Source organism: Mizuhopecten yessoensis, unplaced genomic scaffold (genome assembly GCF_002113885.1).
Source record: "Mizuhopecten yessoensis strain PY_sf001 unplaced genomic scaffold, ASM211388v2 scaffold6411, whole genome shotgun sequence".
Classification (NCBI taxonomy): Eukaryota; Metazoa; Mollusca; class Bivalvia; order Pectinida; family Pectinidae; genus Mizuhopecten; species Mizuhopecten yessoensis.
Window position 1 is genome coordinate 173,586 of NW_018406536.1, and position 26,026 is coordinate 199,611.

The following is a 26,026-nucleotide window of genomic DNA, read 5'->3' on the forward strand; positions in this document are numbered from 1 at the left end:
AAGGAATATTTAAAATTCCATAATCAATAATAATTTCATAACCAGTAGACAAAGACTGTGATTTCCCGGAGATCACTTGCTATACAAGCTGTATATTTGTGTCAGTTGGCTATTCCTTATGTGTATATCTCGCTGTGAATACAGCATTATACATTTCAGCTCTCCAAACAAGAAACTATATATCTCCTGTCACTGGTAGGGTCTGTGAGCCTTTTTTTTTACTAAATTATGTAAGGATGGTTAATTGATTAAAATGATAAGTCTGGTCATGCGTTTTGTCTGCAGCAACAATATAACAGTTATGTAATTCATTACAAAATATGAATTATTACTATAATTGACAAAAGTGTATCATTCAGTTATTGTGGGTTTTCATGCGATAAACACATGCAGTACATCGCATATGCATACTGCAGATCACATTTTCAAATAAAATAAAACTGAAATAAAATAAAAAAAGGATTTCGCAAAGGATTAAAATGAAAATCGATATTGATGAATTTTCAAGGAAAATGCATAAAAAATGTGGCGCTACAGTCTAATTCCATGTACATAAACATAAACTGTTGTTTTTGAGCATAGTCCAATCAATTAATCAATACAACATTTTTAAGATCAGATGGCAGAACTGATTCAGTACTTCCAGTACTTTGATATTTAATGAAAACCAAAAAGGGAAGTGGAAAAGAAGATCCAAAAAGTGGGCATTTCCCGTGAACCATCAACACAAGTTTTATATGCTAAAAAGATGAGTTATAAAAGAAAATGGTAAGTGTGGAAGTTTGATGGAACCCGAGTTTTATCTTGTTAATACTCTTACAAAAACAAAACTGTCAAAAATTGAAAAGTCATTTTATGGGAGCAGATTTACATGTTTATGGATATTTGCGAAAAATTGGTATCACATATGGCCAATTGTTATATATCATTTCAAAGGTGATTGTTTATGTTACTTAAATGTGCAAGCAGATTGCAATTATGTTTTTGTTATTGCCACACTGATCCTATTAAAGTCACATGGGGAGGTAAAATTCGCTGCAGTCAAACTTGCTGTCGAGATGAAGTTTAAGCCTTGTTTTTCAGTTGTTCAAATTAATTGATTTACACGAAAACATTCAAAAAATTATCGTGGGCCGATTTTCACCTCCTATGTAACACCTCCTTTCTGCATCGTATTTTGTATTGAAATGTTTGCTACATGTAAATACAAAACGTAATGAAAACCGTAAATATTATTTTCAGCGGTATTTGTAATAAACCAATGCAAAATAAAATAGCTTTTCCTCAAACGATGTTATAATTTATTTTTATTTTTCATTGTACGAGAACACTTGGCTATGCTTGTTTGTATTTTCTATAGTGCACAGGTAAAATCTGATCAGCGTAAACAGAACTTAGAGGATCAGATCACTAAGGAACGCGATAGATCGATTCTTTGCAGCTGTTCATGACATCATCATATGACATGAGACGCGATAGATCTTGGAGATGCCCCTAATTAGCATTTGAATGATAAGTCACAGTGATTGACTCGCTAAAACGAACATTTTGTCATGATGTCTGGAAGGGGAAATTTGACTCCTATGACGGGATCTGTTCATATGTAAGTGTATATGTTGAAACTGCCATTCATTGGAGTTTTAGTTCCGGTCGACAAAAGTGTAACATATGGCAAGTAATTCTGTAATCCTTTCGTACGCATGCGTACCAATGAAGATGTTCGGGCGGTCGCTACAATTTGATGATAAAAAAAATCGCACCTAGAGAACTGATTGAGTTTTTTATAACAACGATAAAAATTGATAACATCAATAGTAAAGGTACGATAAATTATTAACTAAGTGAAGTAACTGACGTCCTTATACACATATAGGTATGATTGTCAAAGTGAAAAATAACCTAAGCTATATATGTAGGAACCGTTTCATTCAGGAAAATAGAGAAAATGGGGAGTTAGATCAATTGACGAGCGGGATGGGGTGCGGAAATAACTAGGCTACTTACATCATTTATCATTTACATAATCAGTTCATCATAGGTCTTTAGATTTCGAAAGAGCACATCCGCTGGAGAAGAAAAAAAACTGCCATGGTAATTGTCACTGATAATTCAATTCTGCAAAGTATCAGGCATGCACTTGGGCAAGTCTACAGTACCTGACTGTAGATGGGGATTCCCAGAGTACGAAATGACGTCAGAGAAACAATGGATAAATATAGGCAGTCAATCGGCGGTGTTGTATACGAAGGTAGTTCGTAATTTGCAGAAATAGTCCCGTTAATATTAGTATAATTACACCAATATGATGAATGAAAGCTGACATTTAATTTATATTGGTTCGGTTTACTATGCTGGGGAAAAATGCTGATGTTCCTGCTGCAGTAGAAATGCAGATTATCCATTCTATTTAAAATACGAGTGCGTAGAAATCTATGTGATATAACCAAGACATTTTAGACTTGCGCAAGTCATAAATAATAAGAAGTGTGTTACACAAATATTGTTAAAGAATGCGTCGTGTGAGACACAATGGGCATCTTTAGCCTGGGGTATCGTTGATGCCGTTTTGCATGTGGATACCTTAGAAGATGCCCAGTTGTGGTATAGGTGTGAAAAAGCGGCATAAGACCTATAACAATATGCCGTGGCCTGTTGAAAACGAAAAATTAACGATTATGTACTGAAATTCGAAATGATGCCCAGTGGGCATCTTTAGCCTGGGGTATCGTTGATGCCGTTTTGCATGTGGATACCTTAGAAGATGCCCAGTTGTGGTATAGGTGTGAAAAAGCGGCATAAGACCTATAACAATATGCCGTGGCCTGTTGAAAACGAAAAATTAACGATTATGTACTGAAATTCGAAATGATGCCCAGTGGGCATCTTTAGCCTGGGGTATCGTTGATGCCGTTTTGCCTGTGGATACCTAAGAAGATGCCCAGATGTGGTATAGGTGTGAAAAAGCGGCATAAGAACTATTATGTTAGGTACATTTGAATATCAAACTAGCCCAATATTGAATAAGTAACCAACTTCACGCTGGTAAAGTTATCCTGGGCAAGAAAGGGATCTCAGGAATTTGACATTACAATGGTTCAACAATGATTTGACGTAAAAAAAGCAAATTCCGATGCCACATTTCGGAAGATGTCGACGTAAGGATTTTTATTTACAGTATATAAACCGTACATTCCAGGAAGATTGGATTACTTTTTTCGTAAAAATAATTTCAATTGGGTATATTTGTTCTCTCTGATCGATTTGATAATTTCAAAAAAATATTCATCACCTACCCTGAATGGGCTTCACAAACATGCCCAACCCTCGAGTGATTATTTGGTTTTCTAACTCTGACAGAACCTCTGATAGGACAATCATAAAAATCACATTTCTCCGTCTCTCCCTCAAGGTAGAGGAAGATTATTTTTCGCCCATTTTTTACTTTCAGTTACAATTCCACCGACTGTAATCTGACATGCATATAAACTAAAGTACAGATGGTCATTGAATATCGCCGTTCACTTTTTATGGCATGACAAAAAGCGTGCTATTCTGTATGCGGCTATTTTCCACTAGGGCCGACAATATTGTATATCCGGGCTAAAAAAACGGCATTGAAAAGACTTAAAATGTAAACTCCCGGACAGGGAAAAAACGAGAGGATTTCCGAATTAGGATGCATATGTAATCAATGAACTTACGTTACGTTAACAATGGCACATCACAGAAAATATTTGTAACTCATTGGATTTGCTGGAAAACCATACAACTAACACCTGTGTTTCATGCAACCGCAATATCTATTTTAGGTGGGAGAAAAATATCATTCCACACTTTGTAAAATAAAAATTAACACGCTTATTCCTAAGAGTTTTAATCTCACAATTTATTATCAAATTCATATTACGACGACTTTTTACAATTAAGTTTAAAAGACATTTCGATGGAATTCTTTCTGCCAGTATATATGTCATTTATTTACCTGTGGAGCTTTTACTATCTTAAAGCCTCTAAAGAAGATACATATACAAACTTTCTTAGAATAACTCATTTACCATTGTTCGTCACATTACGTAGCAGGATTAGTATAATTGCCTACCTGGTGGACACTGACCACGGGTAATTCGTACCTACAATACGTGACACCTATCATTCAAATCTCATATATTTACCAGTATTGTAAGTACATTATGTATAAACTATAATTTTTATGTCTTGTAAATCAGGTTTATAACTGTGCACGGAACAGATATTTCAGAATATTCCGTCGTCATGTCAAAAGTTATATAATTAAATTTCATAGCTAACCTTAAAAAATCATACGTCATTATTTCAACTATACGAAACATTAGGAAAATTCGCATACTATATGGAAGGAATATCAAAACGTCAACAATTTCATAACGTGATATATTGAGCTCGTGTACATCAACACCTTGCGGAGGTAAGGGTGATTAGATGTTAACCAAATTGAGTGAACAACACAATACTATGTTCTGACGGAAAAACAAGCATCACAATCTTACCTGTTTAAGAGCCATAAAGCAAAACAGCTACTGGTTCTTATCTAAGAAATATCCACTGTACTTGACCTCTTCTTGTGAACATCAAAAGAAATCGATCCGATATTGGATGTACAATGTATTCCCCACCAACATCCATTACTTTGATAGAATAATGTGAAACACTTGCAAACTTTTGGTAACTTGTGCAATAGATAAGTAACTCGTGCGCACGGTTTGTTAATTCGTGCGCACGAGTAACCGGTTTAGTAATCCGTGTGCACGGTTTGGTAACTCGTGCGCACGGATTAGTAAATGTTTTACCATGTTCCTTCGGGGGCTCCGTATATTATTAATAGACATACATTCTAAGTCAACATGATGTGAAAACATGAACTGTTGAAACATTACGATTTAAAAAGTAGTTTTTGTTATGCGATCCGATTTATTAGAAGTAGGTTCTCTTTCCTAAGTTATTCATCTTGAATTGTCATTTTGATATATTTGAATCGTGCATATGAAAAAAATCGTTTACTTCAGCAATACAATTAGATCATATCATTTTACTGAAACCGTGAATATTGTTAATTATGTAAAGTATCTAATTCCGTGGTAAAAGCGCATGTATCTCATTTGACCCTGAGTACCGACAGCGGAGAGAACATCACAACATGAACAGTTACCCCTTGGAGGGCCCCATATCAACATCAAGCTAACCAATCACTTTTCCCTTCTCTACTTCTACCATTTGGTGATAGTGAAGATCATGTCATACATAATGTATCGACCAATCGACGAGACAGATCGCGTGAGTGACACGCTGAAACAACCGTTCGGTTTGTGGGAGTGTTCTTTTTGAACACGGCTTGTTGACGCCGTGACGATTTTGATTGTATATAGGTGTAGCGCTATGAAAGGAAAGGAAAGGAACAGGACTTGATATTGATGAACAGAGATAGATGATTTGAAGGACAGTAGTGAATCAGAAGAAATAATTTGAGAAGTGAGTTTGTTCCAATCTTTGAAAGTCCGAGGAAAGATTCCTTCCTTACAGACGTCCTGCATGAGATAGTTTGAAATGAGGTTTGATAACTTTGCCTTGTTTGTCTGGTTATACGGGTGAGATATTTAGTAGTAATGGCAATTTTATTATGATAGATATTATAGAGCATTGTCAGCCTCGCCTCTTTCCTGCGATCTGCAAGACTACGCCATTTTGGGTGTTACGATAGCGGTTGGCAATGAAACGGCCAGCCCTGCGCTGTACCATCTCTAGCTTGTCTAAAAAAATAAGTAAAGTTCCCTTACTGGGCTAGCGTATTCTAGGCCTTTTGTTTGATGTTAGACGATGAAATTTTGAGATTGCGCCTCAGGAAGCCCAGAGTGGAATTGGCCTTTTTTGCGAAGTTATTGATATGACCACTCCACTTTAGATCAGAAGTAATGGTGACACCAAGATATTTAGCCTCTGTCACATGCTCCAACTCGTGACCATGTAGTATGTAGGGATGACAGATGGGATGTCTATTCCTTGTGACAGAGAGGACCTGGCATCTCTTAGGATAGAAAACCATCCTCCATTTAGTCTCCCAAAGCGCCAGTTTATCAAGATCTCTTTGCAGGGTGTGAGCGTCCCTCTGAGATGTTACTGTCAGATACATTATGGTATCATCTGCAAAGAGTCTGATAGAAGATGTTATACCCTCAGTGATATCATTGATGTAGTATAAGAAATGACTCGGCCCGAGGACCGAGCCTTGGGGGACCCCTGATCTTACTGGGGCAGAATCGGACATTTCACCCTCTACTACAACAGTCTGGGTTCTGTCACTTAGGAAGCCCTAAATCCAGGTGTTGACTGGTCCAGTAATTCCATACCTCCTAAGTTTGTGGATAAGGAGAGAATGGCTCACCTTATCAAATGCCTTACTAAAATCGATAATCAATATATCTGTCTGTTTACCATCTGTTTAACCTCACCATTTACTCGGGCTGTTACTGTCAAGTTTCCCCATGATGGGCCTCATAGCAGACATGATCATTTAAATGTTATGCAATATTTGGGTACTTGGTCGACGACAGGGTAGTAATACGACCGGGTGGTCTGCCGAACTACTCGGTACTGAAGCGGACGTAAAACATATCAATCAGTAATACGGCCGTCTGTATGTACCCTGGCATCGACGGAAAACACCACTTTATTGCCGAACATAGGATATTACTGTGTAATCATAACTATACTGTGGTGAAAGCTGTAACAGTGTGTACCTGTGTCGTTATCATGAAACATACTTCACAAATTTGACTTGTTCCTCTTGTATGACGACAATTTTCAGATTTTTCGGTTTGCGTGACACTTCACGAACTCGTAGCTACCAATGATTGTATCTCGTGATACAAGATCCATACCAACATATTTGTGCGGTGTGATATATGCATAACAGAAGAAGTAATAGCAAAAACATCGATATACATTCATTGTGCTAAAAGCAGAAAAATAATTGTTTCCTGATATGCTCGTAGAAAAGTATTCAGTCATCGGGAACAATGGCGGGGCTGGAAAAAATGAAGCTTCCTATGACACGTGACGTAAGTATAGATTTGCAAGTTTCAAGTTTTATTCATTCACTCCGACACATACATAGGCAATACCACACATATGTGTTGATCTGAGCATTCGGATCGCATGAGTTTGTGGTGGCGGAGGAATATATCACGAGTGCGAACACACCTGACAAAATGATGTATTACTATCGTAAGATTGCATAGGCATGCGATAAATACATATAGTAAATATGATACATGGAGTGTGATGATTAGTACAAAATTATGATTTTTTTCTGTAAATAATGATAATTGACTATAGCATAGTTGTAGAGAAGGAGCACAAACGTGTACAGAAATTTTGTTAACACTTTGTCAAGCTTTTCTAAGAATTTTTACATTATATATATTAAACAATCCTTGCATTTTTATTTGACTTGGATAAGTAAAATAATATTTCGGTATATATTTCCCTCTATGACATTTAACTGAATCACTTTCACATTTAGATAAGTAATGAAATGTATCTCTAATGTCGAAATTACATAATGTACATGCTCTTTCCTGACGAGGAATACCTAACCATCTTCCTTTTTCTATGGGTAAATGCATATTGGAAGCACGAAATTTACACATGATTTTCCCATAAATTGTATTAAGCTTAATGAAATATTTTTCTTGTTTAAACTTTGTCTTAAGTATTGAATATGTTTGTCCTCTAGAGGAGTTGATAATATCATCAAACCATTTCTGTATAAATTGATCATTTAGTCTACTTTTCACCAGCCTATTAATTTCTTCTTTTGAAAAGGAACATGTAGATTGATGGTACCACACATAGTTCAGGACATTTTGGGATAAAATATCTTGAACATATGCGAGCCATTTCAATGACACAGTTCCATTTTCGTGTAATGTATACATTAGCTTATAAATAGTACTTGATAACTTACTAGAAGTAATCTACATTTAATTTCGATGTCTAATGGGTATCTTCCAAGCTCACCATAAATAATAAATTGGTTATACTTTTTCTTACAATTAGTATATATTTACAAAATTGAAAATGGTTTTTTTCTATAATATTTGTGTTTTCAAAACCGGCATGATTAATGAATCAAATATCTTCAATTGTAGATCAAATGTAAACGATATGTTTCTCAATTTCCTATAAACAGCAAAACTGATTTATGTGATGGTTAAAAAACAAATCCTTGCTTCAAAGAAGCTACAATTTTTCTTGAATTAATAGTTAACTTCCAAGTTTTACAGTATTGTCAAATTCATTTAAAGCTTATTGTTAACCATGGGTGTTTCGGATAATAGGACAGTGTCATCGGCATAAAAGATAATGAACAGTTTGAGATACACTCCAATGTTGTCAATACACAGTTTGTCTATTGTTTGAAGACAATTTACTTTTCAACAAGAGAAGTTTCTAAATCATTTAACTAAATTGCAATAAAAAATGGCGATAAATGTTCGCCCTGTTTTAAACCGATCTCACAATTGAACAAATCCTACTGTTCACATCCATTTCTATCACATTATTCGGTTTTATAATATAATGTAAAAATAACATTGATTTTTTCCAGTTTGTAACGGGATGAGCGTTTGTCTATCTATGTAGATAATAAAACACTGGCGACTGTCCTACAGTACACACACATTTATTTACAATGACATATAATGACTAAGAAATACATATAGCACCTGATTCTCACACTATTTCACACCTTTGACAGAACCCAACAAATTACATAGCAGAACTAAATTACATATGGGCTGTGATCCACTATTGCTGTAATTTAGTTATATAGAACTAACGTCAGTATCTATAGTCTACCACTGCAAAAGTGGGCAGTATTCCACAAGTGATGTACAATGTTCCTTATTTGGTACCAGCACCGTCACACTATACTAGCGGGCAGAGTTCCACTTTCAGTGTACATCATTACCAGTCACATGCCTTCACACTCCATAGCCGTGGACAACATCCAGCATCAGTGAAGGTGGTAAACATACTGGTCCTTCATCCCTCATCGGACAGCCTGGACCACTGGTTTACCTCATCAGACGTCGGCTTATAGCACAGATATCACTCGCCACCACATCTTAGGCTAACCCAGACACACCATGACCTCATCGGCACCATCGGACTCAACAATATCGGGGATAAACTACAATATAACAAGTACTAATTGTAATGGTCCACCAAACTGCCCCCATAGTCGCAAAGACACATCAGAAAAGGATCACAATGGCATAAAACACCTTCATACTAAATTTGAGTGAAATCGAACAATATCTGAATTTCGACCAATCTGAAGCCTCCATGTTGTTGGTATGGCAACGAAACCTATGCAGTTGAATTTGCAGTTGCCTAATATCCCCATATACCAATTTTCATAAAAATCAAACAATATATAAATGTCGACCAATCAGAAGCCTCTGTGTGGTTGCTATCTAGTTAATATGGCAACGAAACCTATGCGGTTTAATTTGCAGTCCCCTAATTCTAAATTTGAGTGAAATCCAACAATTTCTAAATTGCGACCAATTAGAAGCCGCTGTGTGGTTGCTATGGCAACGAAGGTATGCGGTTCATATCTATCTCTACGGTACAGGGTATTGTTCTAGTAAAACATGATATGCAATATTTCTATCGCGCACCTGTAAACACCTGTACACACCTGTATGATAGCGACTCTATAAATAGATCAGCTTACGACCTTGTTTATGACTGTTTATCTGACAGCAAATCATATAGAATAGCACATGAACTACAAAATACAAGTACAATGTCCTGACGGGTATGGCACTCACCGAAAGCTGTGGTTTTCGTTAGTATATATCCCGTATATGCGTTATCAGCAGGTAACGGTGACAATGGACCTGTTATTGTCACGTATTCATAGGCCTCCACCTCGTTCTCATACGCACATCCGGAACGCGCACTTGTAACGCCCGCGCGAAATACATATACAACTGATATGTGACACAGTTAAATCTGCTAAATACATGTACGTTATGTTGTAATTGATTTATTAAAAGCCGAATTGTTTCAATATACATCTTGGGACTTTATTCACAACCAGTTGTGTTGAAGTATGGAGTTACCGTAAGCGGAAGGTTTATATAAATGTTGTCGTAATTACGATGTTTTGATCAAGCCTCTTAACATTACCGTGCTCTACTCAGTCAGTTCAAACAAGCCTGTCCGTACAGAGTCCTTACTGTATTTATGGTTACATGTGCGTTTTAGATATTTATAACCTGTCACGACATCCCAGTATATCATGGATCGATAAAAGAAATTGTTAGTTCCTTTTTAATGTTCCGCATCAAGGTAATGGCAACAACTGGTTCACCCGTTGCCATTATAATGTTACTGGGAGGAATGCTGTGTTGGGTGCAATATTTATTAAATTTTGAACGTATTATATCTCGAAATGATTCAAAGCTGTGAAAGCTGTTTTGCCTGCTAATGGCATTTAACTGTTGAAACCGCACATTTCAACGGTAAGCTTACATATTTTCAACAGCGTTCTCTGACTATTCGATTTCCAAAGGAAGCATATATACAAATTAAAACTTGTTTTAATGTAATTTATGCAGTCAGACTTCCATGCTTTTACATAACTATTTTTATTTGCGGAAGGAGGTATGTTGGTGTATGAGTGATGCGGTCCGACAGGTTACATGCGCGCATTGATATGTTCCTAAAATTAGATCACTATAAATACAAATGACGCAGCAGCTCCTATTTAGAAGCTGATAAAAGAAGATGGCGGGACAAGGTTCGTACGGTCAAGGTCAATTTTATTTCAACTTGTAAATTTTTGTATTGTTTTATCTGATCACAGATTTTAGTATATACAAGATAAACTTTATGTCCCTGACTGTACGTTGTAATGTCGTCAGTTATCGTTTTGGGTCACATTTTTATTCGCCGTTTGGATGATAGCCTTACGGGTTCATGGACAAATCTAGGTTTTTACCCGGATCAGTTACAAGTCTTGTGTCTTGGCAAAAGTGGCGATAAGATTCCTAATCTTTACGCTCGTTGTATTTCTGATACTATTCAAAAAGTTCAGCCTTCGGTGGTTTTATTACAAATCGGTGGAAATGACCTAGATTTTGCTGACAATGTGCGGGTTAAGGGCACACTTGTGACTGACCTATTTTCGATAGCCCAGTGGTTAGTTACTGGTTTTGGCATCAAACGTGTGGGGTTCCTACAATTATTATATCGTCGGACAACTCGAGTGACACCTGTGACTATTTACAATGAATCTGTGGATTTCGTCAATTCTGCCTTAAAACAACGCTGTATGGGTTCCACGGTGTGTTTCTTTTGGCGCCATAAGGGCCTTAAAGATGGCGTCTCTGAAAATTTGTGTAGGGACGGTGTCCACTTGTCTTCTAAGGGGATGCGCAAGTACATATATTCTGTGCGTGGAACAGTTTTACAGGGCTTAAAATTTACAAGGTAAGGTCTTGCATATTCATTAGTTTTTTTATCCTGGTTTGTTTATGTTTACCTTCAACTCGTTCTATTTTGGGATATCTCTGATGGCATAGAGTCGACTGCACATGCGCACTAGCTTATTTCCGCCCAGCTGTTATTGTAAACAATGCGTGTTCTTTTCGCCTCAAAGTAGATTCTTTTCCTGGTTATTTCACGTGTGACATTGAGGAATCATCAGCAGTAATTAATCGTACGTTACATTAAGTAAATGTGTTGACACAATTGTGGTAGAGTGTTCTGTTTTGTCAGAATTCACGAGTTATTGTTAGCTTTACATGTCGGTCAGTACTTTCGGTTTTGACTTCTGTTGTTTTAACTGTTGATTTATTTTGCCCGTTCAAAATCGGGGTTTGTTTTGCATGTGTACACGCGTGTACCATTGCTATACGATATAATGTATTAGTTAACATGTTGTTCGTTCCAAATATTTACATGTGAGTTCACATGTTTTGCTATGAGAGTTCTCATATATACATGTTATTTAACATGTGTGACTGTGTGTGGTAATGTTTTAGGCTCAAAAGAAAACACCTTGATGATGCATGTTAGTTAACTTGTGTCGTTAAAGCGGTGGTAACATGAGTTTATGTTTCCCACTTTTTTGAGCAGTTCTATGTTTTTACAATGTTTTGCTTTCAATTTTGTTAACCTTTTTGGCATAGTATGGAAGGTTTTGAAAACAATAATCCTATTTTGATTATGACTGTTTATATGGTTATTCTGATATCAATTTTATGCTAACACATGTGTTTGCATATTCATAAACTTTCACTTGAAATTACATAAACTTGCTGTTATTATGGGAGTTTCTCCCAATGTTGTCCTATGGGATGTTTACTTTTTCACAAGAATGCTATTATGAATTTCCTGATTATTAGGAATCCATCTTCTTGGATATCAAAAGGTGCATTCAATGTTTGTTGCAAACATTAGTTCAATGGAATTTTCCGCAGATACTGTTCAGATTATTGTTTTCCAGGTCATGGGGCAGTTCCCATACGGAAAACTAGACGGAGGGCAGCTCTCCAACATAGCAATGTTGGTCGTAGTACAAGACGACGGACGCAGGTCCCGGTCCCTACACCCGCTTTAACCAGTGATGTGGTAGAAACCACACCCACTATACAAGTTTTCAACAACCACCCTTCAGCAACTAGTAATACCTGGACCATCATTCAGAAATGACGCTACCTCCACTACGCCGGGGTCGATTGACCATGCCTTCCCCTCAAGTTCCACTCAACCACCTATGGCAGCTAACCCCAACACAGTCTTTCCGTCCACGCAGGAAATAGTGAAAGAATTATTCAATTTAATGAAGGCTGAAGGATATATGATGCAGGCTCCGGTTGTGCCCAATTTGCCTACAACTACAACAGGGGCACCATCTGGACTTGGTCATAATTCCCCACTCAGTATACAGTCCCTTGACATTCAGCGACCGGGACCAGCACCAGCGAATTCAGCAACTGATATTATCCCCCCTCATACAAGTGGACATTTCCTGCCTTTGCGTTCTATGGATCCCCTGACCATGCCTGCTACAACACCAACAATGAACATTAATAACCCATTATCACAGGTGTTGTCAAATTTTACGGGTGAGAATGGTTTTGAGACTTGCCACAACATTTCCCGACCTCTGGACATGCATATTGATACTAAATTAAAAGCCAAAATTTTGGCTGGGGAGTACATTGATTTTGGCCTGTTGCTCCAAAAATCTTCTTTGTGATTTGGACCACTTCAAAATTCAGTTCCACAACAATGAATTAGCATTAGTTCCCAAACAAAAATCATCACAGATTGAATCCGTGGAACAATGGCTATCAGCCTTTCATATATTCGTTTCAATTTATGTCCAATCCCACCCCCAGGCTATTTCAGCTCTCATGAAATATGCTGACACTGTACAAACTTTGTCTAGAAGGTCGGGAATTGCTGCGGCTTTGAATTACGATTGTAACTTCCGTCGGTGGCATCAACTTTTCCCTCAAACTTCATGGGGAAATGTTCACTCCGAATTTTATTTGGAGGCTACAGCAATTGGGTTGAGAAGTACCTCCCGCCCAAACTCTTTTCAACAGCCCTTTCAGCAGCCCTTTCAGCAGCCCTTTCATTCCAAATCAACAAGTTGGCCAAAAGGTGTTTGTTGGCCATTCAACAAGTCTGGATCTTGTCGAAAGGGACCACGCTGCAAATTCCCACATGTCTGCTCCAACTGTGGAGGGGGGCATTCCTTTCGGCAATGCAAATTGCAATCCTCCTCCACTCTTCCCCAGGATAACCCCTCAGGCGGTGGAAACAATGGCCAACTCTCAGCCACTAATCCACAACGCCAACAACGTAAACCTCCTCAAAAAATCTAAACTCCCTACTCCTATTGAGGTCCAAGTGTTTCTTACACATTTAGCGGGCTACCCTCAGGATAAATTTCAATTTTTGAAGATGGGTTTTACTGAAGGTTTTTCTTTGCAGTATTATGGTTCTAGGCGATTTCGAACGTCCAAAAATCCCAAATCTGCTCTGGATAACGTTTCGGTTTTGAGACAAAAAATTGAAAAAGAAATTAGTTTAGGTCGCATACAAGGTCCATTTCCGACACCTCCTTTTCCAAATCTTCAGGTATCCCCGTTGGGCCTTGTACCATAGAAATAACTCAATGAGTTTCGTGTCATTCATCATCTATCATACCCTCGGGGTACATCTATCAATGATGGCATAAACCCTGAAGATGCCACTGTGGCATATCAGACAATTGATGATGCTGTGCGCCTTGTCAAACATTTTGGGAGAGGTTCACTCATGGCCAAAACTGACATTGAGTCAGCTTTTCGACTTATTCCCATTCATCCTACTGACTATGAGTTGTTGGGTTTCCAGATAGACGACAAGTTTTATTTTGATAAAGTCTTACCTATGGGATGCTCTATCTCTTGCCGTCTGTTTGAGGCATTTAGCTCTGCTATTCATTGGATCATGGAGACAAAATATCAAGTAGCGGGGGTTGTTCATATTTTGGATAGTTTCCTTTTTGTAGTCCCACCTGGTAGTTCCAAATGTATGGAAGACTTGGCAAACTTTTTAACTTTTTGTCAACATACCCAAATCCCTATAAAACAAAGCAAAACTGTTAACCCTTGCACACAGTTAACTTTTTTAGGCATAGAGTTGGATAGTTCTAAAATGGAGGCCAGACTTCCTATGGACAAAATCATCAAAATGCGGCAGTTGTTAGATCAGTTTTCTCGGCGCAGGAAAGTCACGCGGAATTACAGTCTTTAATTGGTTTGTTAAATTTTGCCTGTAAAGTTATCTCTCCAGGTCGAACTTTTTTGCGTCGTTTGGTCAACTTGACATGTGGCCTTCAAAAACCTCATCACCATGTACGCTTAAGTCGGGAGGCTAGCGCTGACATTGCTGCTTGGAAAGTTTTCATAGACTCCTTTAATGGGGTTTCCATGTTCCTTGGTGATCGCTGGGTAACTACAATCAGGGTTTTGGGGCTATTTTCAACACTTCATGGTTGTCTGGGACCTGGCCAGCATCTTTTACCTCGTACCATATTACAGTTAAGGAGCTCTTTGCAATTGTCTTGGCAATTGAAATTTGGGGCCCCTGTCTGCGAAATAGATGTCTATTGTTGTACTGTGACAACATGGCCGTTGTTGATATAATCAACAAACAAACAAGCAAAGATAGCACTCTTATGGCTTTAACTCGTCGTTTTGTCATTACTTCCTTGCGTTTTAATATTCTTTTTTGAGCACGTCACATCCCAGATCACCTTCTGACAATCTAAGCATGTTACTTGTACAACTTTTGGAAAATGCAACATCCCCCCCAGACCAGGCGTACTTATGCTAGGGCTTATCAATTATACCAACAGTTTCTGGTTGCCAACCATCCAACACTTCCATTCATACCTACTAATATGGGCATATTAGCATATTTCATTGCTTACCTACATCAAAATAATTTTGCCTCTTCCACAATATCGACATACATTGCAGCCATTGGATATTTGAATAAGCTGGCTGGTTTTTCTGATCCTTCCCAGTCCATTATCATTAAAAAGCTTCTATTATCCATTCAGCGAACGTCGTCACGTGCTGATAGCCGCCTACCAATTACCCCTGCCATTTTGGTGAAATTGGTAGAGTCGTTGCCATTTGTGTGTCCGTCTGCATACCAGCAGTACTTACTAAGAGCAATGTATCTCTTAGCCTTTCATGCATTTTTACGTGTGGGTGAGATGACTATGAACAAGTCTGCATCACATGTGCTTCAGTATCATGATGCAGTTATTTCCTATGATTCTAATGGCTGTCCCTCAAAACTTTAGCTATTTTTTTCGCTCATTTAAAGGCCATTACAATATTCGGCCAATCACTTTATCATTACAATGTAAGCCTACACAGAGTGCCACCTGTCCAGTGTTGGGCCTTCATCAGTACCTTTTGCGACGTGGTCACTTGGCAGGGCCACTCTTTTGTTTTCCAAATTGCATACCAATTACCTATGCTTACCTCAGTACTTGTTTGCACAGTTCACTGGCTTGGGCTGGCCTGGCGCATCTTCCCTACACCAGTCATAGCTTTTCATACGTTTACACTTAGTAAGTCACAAAAGCCATCACACACAATAAACTTTTTTTTTATTTCAGTGTTATATGGTCACCATGCTGGAATGACAGAAACCTAGGAGCAATCATAGTTAGTACGAGTCTATTAATCTTTTCATAACCTGCAAAGAGCATGGTAATTTCTAAGTACACACAGACAAACAATAAAGAACTGATGATGTTGCAACATCTCTCATTTACAAGCTTGACCCGGTCTATAGGTGACATACAAACACAATAAAAGTAGCTCAAAGATGATTCTAAATCAATATTAAGTAATTATATATAATTATGGTTTTCATTTTCTAACTCTAAACCAGCATTCAATTTCTCAATATTCCAATATTGGAGAAGCAATGGCTGCAATATCCATTCCTTTTGAATAACCAAATGATGAAACATGTTACTTGTTATACACTGTAGTGATGTAAAAATCAAACAAATACAGAACAAAGTTTATTTAATCCAAAACAGGTTTTTTGAATTCTTTGAGAGAAATTCATGTTGGGAGTGACCAATATATATTATTGATATATATATCATTTTTGGCGGGTATATGGTTGTCTGACATACGGTAAATATTGCTGACAATTTTCAGAAAAAAATATATACATGCAGTGGAGGAATGAACTACACGGGGGTAATGAAATAACAATTTCAGATATAGCGACTTAGGGCCATTCCATCCATGAAGAGTCTTTGATTCTAGCATATCTGGATCTTAAGAAGAAGATTGATGAAATTTCAACCAAATTGCCTTCTTTTGCCCCTTCCTGCTGGCCCTAGGGAAGGGCCAGGTTCTTAATTTTCATACTATCAAAATTCAGTCACATGATAGTAATCCCAACAAACTTTGAATTTGTACCCAAAAGTGTTATTTCCCCATATAAACTACAGTAAGACCAACATTTTTTTTTTACATTTCCTTCGTATAATCTGATCATGACATACCTTATTTTTTTCCTGTGGACCTAAGGAAACATTTTATTACCTACTTTATATCCATGAAGATCATTTTAATAGTCCGGCAAAAATTAAATGCACTTTTAGGGTCATGGGATCTTGACCACATTCTTGATAGAATAATAACAATTGAAATGCCAAGAAATTCATTTTTCTTACATTTGTTATTACCCTGTAAGTATAGTTGTATATAACTAGTTGTTTATGTTTGTATATGTTTGCAGTATTTACATAATTTCAAGCTGTACTATTATTTCCACCAGTATTTAACTTGTGTCTCCCACAACAGAGTGGCGAGTGTGATGACCACTACACTATAGAAATATATATATAAGGCTTTACCGATCATCCAGAAAGAAGGACTACAGAAGATGAACCGCCAATATATCCACTTTGGGAAGAACAAGACTTGCCTGAAGAAGGGATCTGATGTCATCATAACCCTGGATGTACCGAAGTACCTACGAGCTGGGATGAGACTGTACCGCCTTGACGATGGGAACATTGCAGCCAGTGGTAATAGAGACAATGTTATCAAACCTGTGTACTTTAAGTGTGTGACTATTAGATAGACTGTGGATGTGGATAATGTATAACATTGTGTGCAATAATGTGTTCTGTATTCCCATGTTCTGTGTAAATTTAGATGTATAATTGGGGAATTCAATAAAGATTATAATTGTGTTGTACATGTGTTATTAATTAATATGTTCATTAAATATAATTAATATACATTAATGATATTTAAAAATGTTTGATTCTCTTTAATGTTTTTGTGATTGATATTTAAGTAGATGTAATAAATAAACTGTTGTAAATAAATTCTAAAATTTATATAAAATATGTTCATGTCTAACTATTTTAAATTGTAATTTATTCCATGTTTACATTCCTAAATAAATCGTGTTTTCAGTAAAGAACCAATCTTGTCTTATTCATTGCTATGGCGTATTTTGCAAATGTAAGAGTTACTTCCCTTGAAATTGACTTCAGTATCGCGATGCTTTTTTTGGTCGATTTCCTAACAAAATACACATAAAAAAAAATATTTGAAACTACACTTTTTTAAACTTTTCATTTCTAGTTTGATTTTACAGTGTTGTTTGACCCTATATGACTTGCTTTGTCGATGAGCATTAAAACAATACAAAAACAAAACAAAACCTTACACAAAAATACCGGCATGTTTGTTTTTTTTCATTTTCAGCGAGAACTGATGGTCGTCATGGCTTGATGACAACTTTCTCTAACTAAAACTTTGAGGTATCGCTGCTGGGATAGCCTTTGTACACATTTGAGTATCATACCGGCAACGCCGAGATGAGGGTCATATAAAGATTTACCTCTCTTGGTTGAAAGTGTCATCATGATTCCACGCCGCTCAGTCAAGATGCTAATTTGCCTTGTCATCACCGTGCTTGCCTTAGTCATGTACGTGTTCTGAATTATCTCCCTTTAAACCAGAACTGGTTTATTATTGGTAGATAGAGCTACATGTCGGATACTCGACGATGCAGGTAGATCAAGTAGATAGGTGTTTTATCGTAGGTAGATAGGTAGCTATGCGTTGTATGTATATATCAATATATGTAGGTAAATATATTTGTTTGTGGGTAGGTATGCGTCGTATACAAAAAAAATGGGATCTAACAGTCAATACGGATCAAACAAAAATTCTTGTGTTTCGAAATGGGGGTAAATACAATGGTCGTCAGCTAGAAATTGTAAATGAATTTAACTACCTAATCTTACTAAATTACAATGGAACATTTAGAAAAACACAACAAAAAAATGCAGATCAGGGAAGAAAGGCTTTGTTTTCAGTTATGAATGTATGTCGAAAAATATTTCAATATTGAAACTCAATTATCAGTTTTTTGATACGTATGTAAATAGCATTCTAAGCTACGGTTCTGAAATATGGGGCTTTCATAAAGCCTCAGATATTGAAAAAAATCATACTTTGTTTTGTAAACGACTGCTTGGCGTAAGAAAAAATACTTGTAATATTATGGTTTATTTAGAACTTGGGAGGTATCCATTGTCATTGGTAAGAAAGTTAGGAATTATTAAATATTGGATTAAGTTAAAAAAGGACTAGTAATTGTATTTTGCAAGCATGTTATAAAGATATGGTGGAGAATAAGGATAAATGGGTTGTAAACATAAAAATGATTTATTTAGAACTAGTCTTGGTTACATATGGGAAACAGAAATAAATGATGATATGCGTTATAATTTTATTAGAGAAAGACTTATTGATATATATAGACAAGAATACAAAGAAAACGTAAGAACATCTTCAAAGGGATATATCTATACATATATTTATAACCAGTTTAATTTACAGTATTACTTAAGAAAACCGTTATCTTTAGAGAATTTTTGAAAGATATTACAAAATTAGGTTATCTGCTCATAATCTAAATATAGAAAAAGGTAGATATCAAAATATTGAGCGTAGTCTTAGAGTGTGTACTGTATGTAATTTAAATGATGTTAAAGATGAGTTTCATTTTATGTTGAAATGTCCATGTTATTCGAATTAACGTGTTAAATTTTTGAAAAAGTACTATATAAAAAACAAGTATATTTAAAAGGATAAATCTATTTAATGTAAATAACACAAAAGAACTTGTCAATTTGTCCAAATATATAAAAGCGGCAAATGTAAGAAGAAAACAATTAACTTAAGTTGTAACACTCTCCATACTGTTTGTACATTGCTGGTTTTGTATTGTATGTATTGCATGTATTGTATTGTATTGTATTGTCTGTAGATATTGTAATATTGTGATATTGTATATCTCACTTTTGAAACCGATGGGTCAAAAGACCCAAGGTAATAAAGTACTTGAACTCTATGTATATATCAATATATGTAGGTACATATGTTTGTGGGTAGGTAAGTATGTACTTTTGTAGTACGTACCTAGGTTATTAAGTACATGTATATTTATAAGGGGATGCTAGGTATGCAGCAGGGAATTAGATTACCTATCTCAGTCCGTGGTGTGAAGCTTAATAGGAACATGGATACATACGTAAATGTAAGTATGAAGGCAGGTTTAGGTATTTACAGTAATTAACAACGTTTATTAGTCTGATAAAAGCTAAAACTGGTCATAGATCACTCATTTCTGCCCCTGTATTATGATAAAAACTATTACTGATCATGGATCACTGTATTATTATGATAAAAACTATAACTGATGATGGATCACTGTATCATTATGATAAAAACTATACCTGATGATGGATCACTGTATTATGGTGATAAAAACTATAACTTGTCATAGATCACTCATTTCTGCAGGTGTATTATCATGATAAAAACTATACCTGATGATGGATCACTGTATCATTATGATAAAAACTACAACTGGTCATAGATCACTCATTTCGGGCCCTGTATTATGATAAAAACGATAACTGGTCATAGATCGCTCATGTCTGCCCCTGTTTTGTTATGATAAAAACTACAACTGGTCATAGATCATTCATTTCTGCAGGTGTATTATCATGATAAAAACTATACCTGATGATGGATCACTGCATTATTATGATAAAAAACTATAACTGTTCATTAATCACTAATATATGCCCATGTATTATTACGATAAAAACTATAACTGAACATTAATCACTAATATATGCTCATGTATTATTATGATATAAACTATAACTGATGATGGGTCACTGTATTATTATGATAAAAACTATAACTGGTCATAGATCACTCGTGTCTGCCCCTGCATTATTATGATAAAAACTATAACTGATCATTAATCACTAATATATGCCCATGTATTATTATGATAAAAACGATAACTGGTAATAGATCACTCATGTCTGCCCCTGTTTTATTATGATAAAAACTATAACTGGTCATAGATCACTCATATCTGACTGTGTGTTTATTCTGATAAATCTATAACTGATCAGATATCAAATTAAACAATATCTGTAAATAAGAAATTAACATACAGCTCCCTAATAAGTTAACAGATGCCACTCAATAAGTTTATCAAACATTTACTGATTATGATGAAACTTAGACGATCATTATTATAAAATACAACGGCTAATTCAAATTTTGGAAATATCTACGGATAATTTATCAGCATACTGCACTCTGTTTGGTCAACGATTTTTACACAATAACATAATCAATTATGATCGGAATCATGTAAAACTTTGTCAATTTTTGCTCAGCAGGAATTATAGATGGAAAACATGAAAATGAGAGGCTCACTCATCGGCTGCAGGACATACGGGAACAAATATCGAGAACTTCTGAATGGATTTCAAAATAAATCAGAAAACAACTTCTTATTCGCCCTAAAGTACCACTTCATCAGTTATAATAACGAAGAAGAGCTCCACTCAGAGTTTATTTGTTACTAAGTAATCTCCCTTCAATAAAGATTCTGGCTTAGAGTAACTTCCACTGTCAAAAGGGTAATTTATCCATCATTTGGATGTTGTGCTTGTATATATCCTGCATGGCAGCAATTACACAGTATCGACTCGCAATGTAACGCAGTTCTACCCCACAGGTTGGGGGTTGTTTTTGTTAGGGGGGGGGGATATTTCTTTTGAAAAATTCTGAACAGAAAGTTTCACTTTAGTAACAGTGATAACGATATCGTTTAATTTGTTGGTACCCTTTACCTTAAAGAACAATGTTTAAGAAATCAGCTCGGAGTGCAATTCTTCATTGCGATTCTAACTGATGCCATCGTGCTTCTATATGTTGTGAATACATTTTGTTCCTCGGAAGATGTATGTAGTTCTGTGGCGAATTTTTATGTTCAATGTGAATTTTCTTTTGGTGCCGGAAGTGACCAATATTAAAATCGCTACCTTTATTTCTTCTTCCTTCCAGGATTAAGAGTCTGACTATCAGCAATATGCACTTCAGCGGTTACTTCAATCAGTTGGCAACGAATGTCAGCTTCAGGTAAGGTCAAGGTCACCAACAAGCGAGGTCAAATATTAATAAAAACTTTAGTAGGGACCACTTTTAACTGTCGTTTATTTTTCATCATTTTGTAAACGCCAGTCGAATGACGGCGGGCGGGCGCGAACGGTGTCCGGTCGATATCTTGAGTAATTTTCAACAGATTCAATTAAAACTTCATAGGAAGGTTCATTGCCATGATAGTTCGAATGAGTTTGATAACTGTAATTATTGGACAGTAATTTACGGAGTTTTTGAACTTTATTCAATTGCCAAAACAGTGTCCGCCCGATATATCGAGTAGTTTTCAACGGATTAACTTCAAATTTAATAGGAAGTTTCATAATAATGATAGCTTCTGAATATATATGAAAAAGCTTATAGTAGATTAAATATTCTTCTTTACATTAAAACTAAAGTCAATCGTAAATCATTAATTAAAATTTATATAGCATTTATTAGGCCAATTTTGGAATATGCAGACATAGTATCGGATAATTGCACTCAACAATCTAAAGAACTTCTAGAATCTATTCAATTAGAAGCAGCCAGAATCATTACTGGACTTCGATCTGGAACATCTCATAAGAAACTTTATAATGAACTTGGTTGGGAAACTCTGTCAACAAGAAGAAATAAACACAAACACATAATGATGTATAAAATAATGCATGGGCTGTCACCTCAATACTTACAAGATGTCTTAAATCCTTTCATTAACAATCAAAACAATAATCCCTATTTCCTCAGACAAACAAGACTGTTTAATCCACCAATATGCAGAACTAACAATTATTTTGACAGTTTCCTCCCTCTAATGTGCCGCACAACTAACACTACTGATAATGATCTCTTAAACTCCCCAACTCTTGCAACCTTTAAACACAAACTAAATAAAGATATTATTATCGATAATGAATCAACCTTAATTTTTAAAACTGAAGGTGATAGACGGGCCAACATTATTCTTTGTCAACTTAGAAACTTATGTAGCAATTTAAATTTTGATTTATTCAATGACCATTTAACTGACTGTCCCTCTTGTGCTTGCTCTTTTGAATATGAAACAGTTTTCCATTACTTTCTTGAATGTCCATTGTATAATGATCTCAGACTTACTTTATTTACTTCTGTTGATAATTATGGAAATCATAACCATATTGATACAAACATTTTTCTACAAGGCTGTCCTGATTGTGATGGACTAACAAACAGACAGTTACTTAATGATGTACAGTTATTTATTGGTAAATCTAGGCGTTTTAATCTCTATATGATCTAACCAGCCATGACCTTATACTTTATACTTTTATACTTTACTATTCCTATTCCAATTATACTCCACAAATAAGTAACTTTACCTACTTTTCTATAAATGTTATTCTTCTACGGACATAGGAGTTTTAAGTTGAGCATGTTTGTTTGTTGTTGTTTGTTGTAAGATTTGTTCAATCTGTCTTGTTTTACAGTTTCCATCTTATACATTGAATTACACATAGACTAGCTATCTATTTTCATATAAAACTATAATACCTTAACAGTTTTGGCGACTGTGACCTGTGCATATATTTGCACATGGACTTTTGGTCAATGTCTGCCAATATCTGTGTGATTTGATAGCTATATAGCTCATATACAATTGTAAAATGTTATAAAAATAAATAATACCTGTGGAAGTGTTTTGTGTGTGATGTGAGAAGTGTGAATGTATTTGTATTTCAGTTATGTTAATTGAGAAGGAGTTACATCCCTTTAATATATTTTTTTTTTATAATTTTCATTTCAAAATTGATGTATTAATTAAATCAAATAAAAATAATAGAATCCGTTAATTTAGCCACCGCTGGAGAGAATTTATATAGGCTTTGCCTGTTATTCCATCCAATTGACTTGTATCAACTTTGTCAATAAAATTTGTTGAAATGAAAAATGATAGCTTAGACAAGTTCAATAACCACCATTGTCCAACCGTATATTATGGAGTTATGGCCCTTCATGTACAACCGTACAGACAACTACTCATTCAATATATGATGGGCATATTATGTTGCGCTTCCGGGGTACCCTTGTTTTATTAACTGTTTTTGTTCAATATGCCATAAATGATAAATTAATATTGTCCTTATTCCCACAACATAATAAATAACATTACTTGTACACAAACAGCGTTTGTCTTCCAATTGAAAGTTGTATAAGGGAAAACGAAGTGTTTATTTCCTTTGATCATATGCGCTGTTAATCATGAACCGATTTGTGGATTACGACATACTCCAATTGTATATGTAACAAGAGGCCCAGAGGGCCTTATCGCTCACCTGAATATGTTTAAAATTATTGGTAGGTGCTGTAAGTAAATATGAAATTTCAGAAAGATCCATCCAGTACTTGAGATATAGCGAGAACAAATTTCAAACGGAGCCCTATGCCCCTAGGGGGGATCATACCCACCAATTATACAAAATTGGGTGGGGGTGGGGGTGGGGATTAAACCCACCGTTTATACAAAATTGGTTCCCCTTTACCCAAGAATGTTTCAGACCAAATCCTTTCATTCCTACAAAATAAGAAGGTTTTTAAAGAATTTGCTATGTTTCCCTATTGGGCCCTGCCCCTTAGGCCCCTGGGGCGGCCAGACCCACCATTTATACAAAATGTGTACCCCTTCCCCCAAGGATGCTTCTGACTAAATGAGGAAAAAATCCCTTAATCCCTACAGTAGAAGAAAGATTTTACAGGTTTTACCTCTATTTCCACTATTGGGCCCCTCTGATTTAGCAATACCCTGACTTAAATAGACCAGGAATACTTTCGATTTACTTGTAAAACTTTTTTTTTTACATGTTGATTGAAGTTGTATTGCATTTTTTCTTTGACAGACTTAATGATTCATCGCTCTCAAATATCATTAAGACAGCATTAAAAATGCCAATGGCAGCTATTTCGAGAAACATCCTGAATCGTTATTCCGAATATCGTCAGATACAACGAGTTGCTGATTTTAAAGAACTTTATGATCCTCGGTTTTGTGTGGTAGAGCTAGATATTGACAGGAAAACAAAGACATTCACGGCAGGTACAGAACTCATAGCGAGAATACACCTCTATAATGGTAACAACAAGTCCCTGACACAAGGTGGCGACTTGCTCAACATTTGGCTGAACAATGCTGACGAAAGTTCGTCTGTGGCTGGTTACGTGGTTGACAATATGAATGGAACCTACACAGGTCACGTGATGGCGTTTTGGGCGGGAAATGTATCGGTGAAAGTGTCTGTCACCAACACGAAGGAGGGGATCGGTTTATTCACAAATTACGTGAACGTATATGGTTCTTTTAAATTCATGAATGCAACATTTGTTGAGAACCAGAAAAGTGAGATGACTCAATGTGCACCAAAAACATCTGGTTGGCTGAACAAAACATATGGAGGATTCTGTAATTTAACACATGAAAATTTTAACATTTCTTTATTTTGTGGAAAGCCCAAATCTGTTCCGTGTGAGAAATGGGTAAAGTATGGCTGTGACGATTCTTTGTACTACGATGACATCACAAGGAAAATATTCAGGTAAATTGATAAAAACTGATGTGATATATTGCATGGTCGGATCTAGAGTTTAGTCAACATGCAAATTGTTTTGGTAGATCGCAATTTAAGTTTTAGGTTTCGATTATTAATAATATGGATTGAAGATAGTTTAGAAATTATATTGAAGAATTCGTGTAAGACGTGGAACTATATGGATCACACCGCTTTATATATTATGTACATATAGGTCTATACAATTTTATATTCCATATTGTTGTATATCAATACAAATACCTTTACCTGTTGCAACCCATTGACAGTAGTGGCGGATCCAGAGGTTATATTGGGGCTTCAAGAACCCCCCCACCC

At 36.0% G+C, this 26,026-nt stretch overlaps 1 protein-coding gene across 4 annotated transcripts in view; it reads left to right on the plus strand.

Annotated features, from left to right (window-relative positions):
* LOC110452111 (NXPE family member 4-like) overlaps window positions 1-26,026 on the plus strand; it is a 41,182-nt gene that overhangs the window by 9,287 nt on the left and 5,869 nt on the right. The window contains exons 1-4 of one of the 4 annotated variants that reach the window (XM_021500441.1): window positions 6,605-7,091; window positions 18,372-18,595; window positions 22,053-22,127; window positions 25,004-25,696. In XM_021500441.1, coding sequence (XP_021356116.1) covers window positions 18,531-18,595; window positions 22,053-22,127; window positions 25,004-25,696 — 833 coding nt within the window. In that variant the 5' untranslated portion in view covers window positions 6,605-7,091; window positions 18,372-18,530. Of the gene's footprint in view, window positions 1-6,604; window positions 7,092-17,471; window positions 17,681-18,371; window positions 18,596-22,052; window positions 22,128-25,003; window positions 25,697-26,026 lie in introns of those variants that run through there. The other 3 variants (XM_021500443.1, XM_021500442.1, XM_021500444.1) reach the window with 3 other exon arrangements.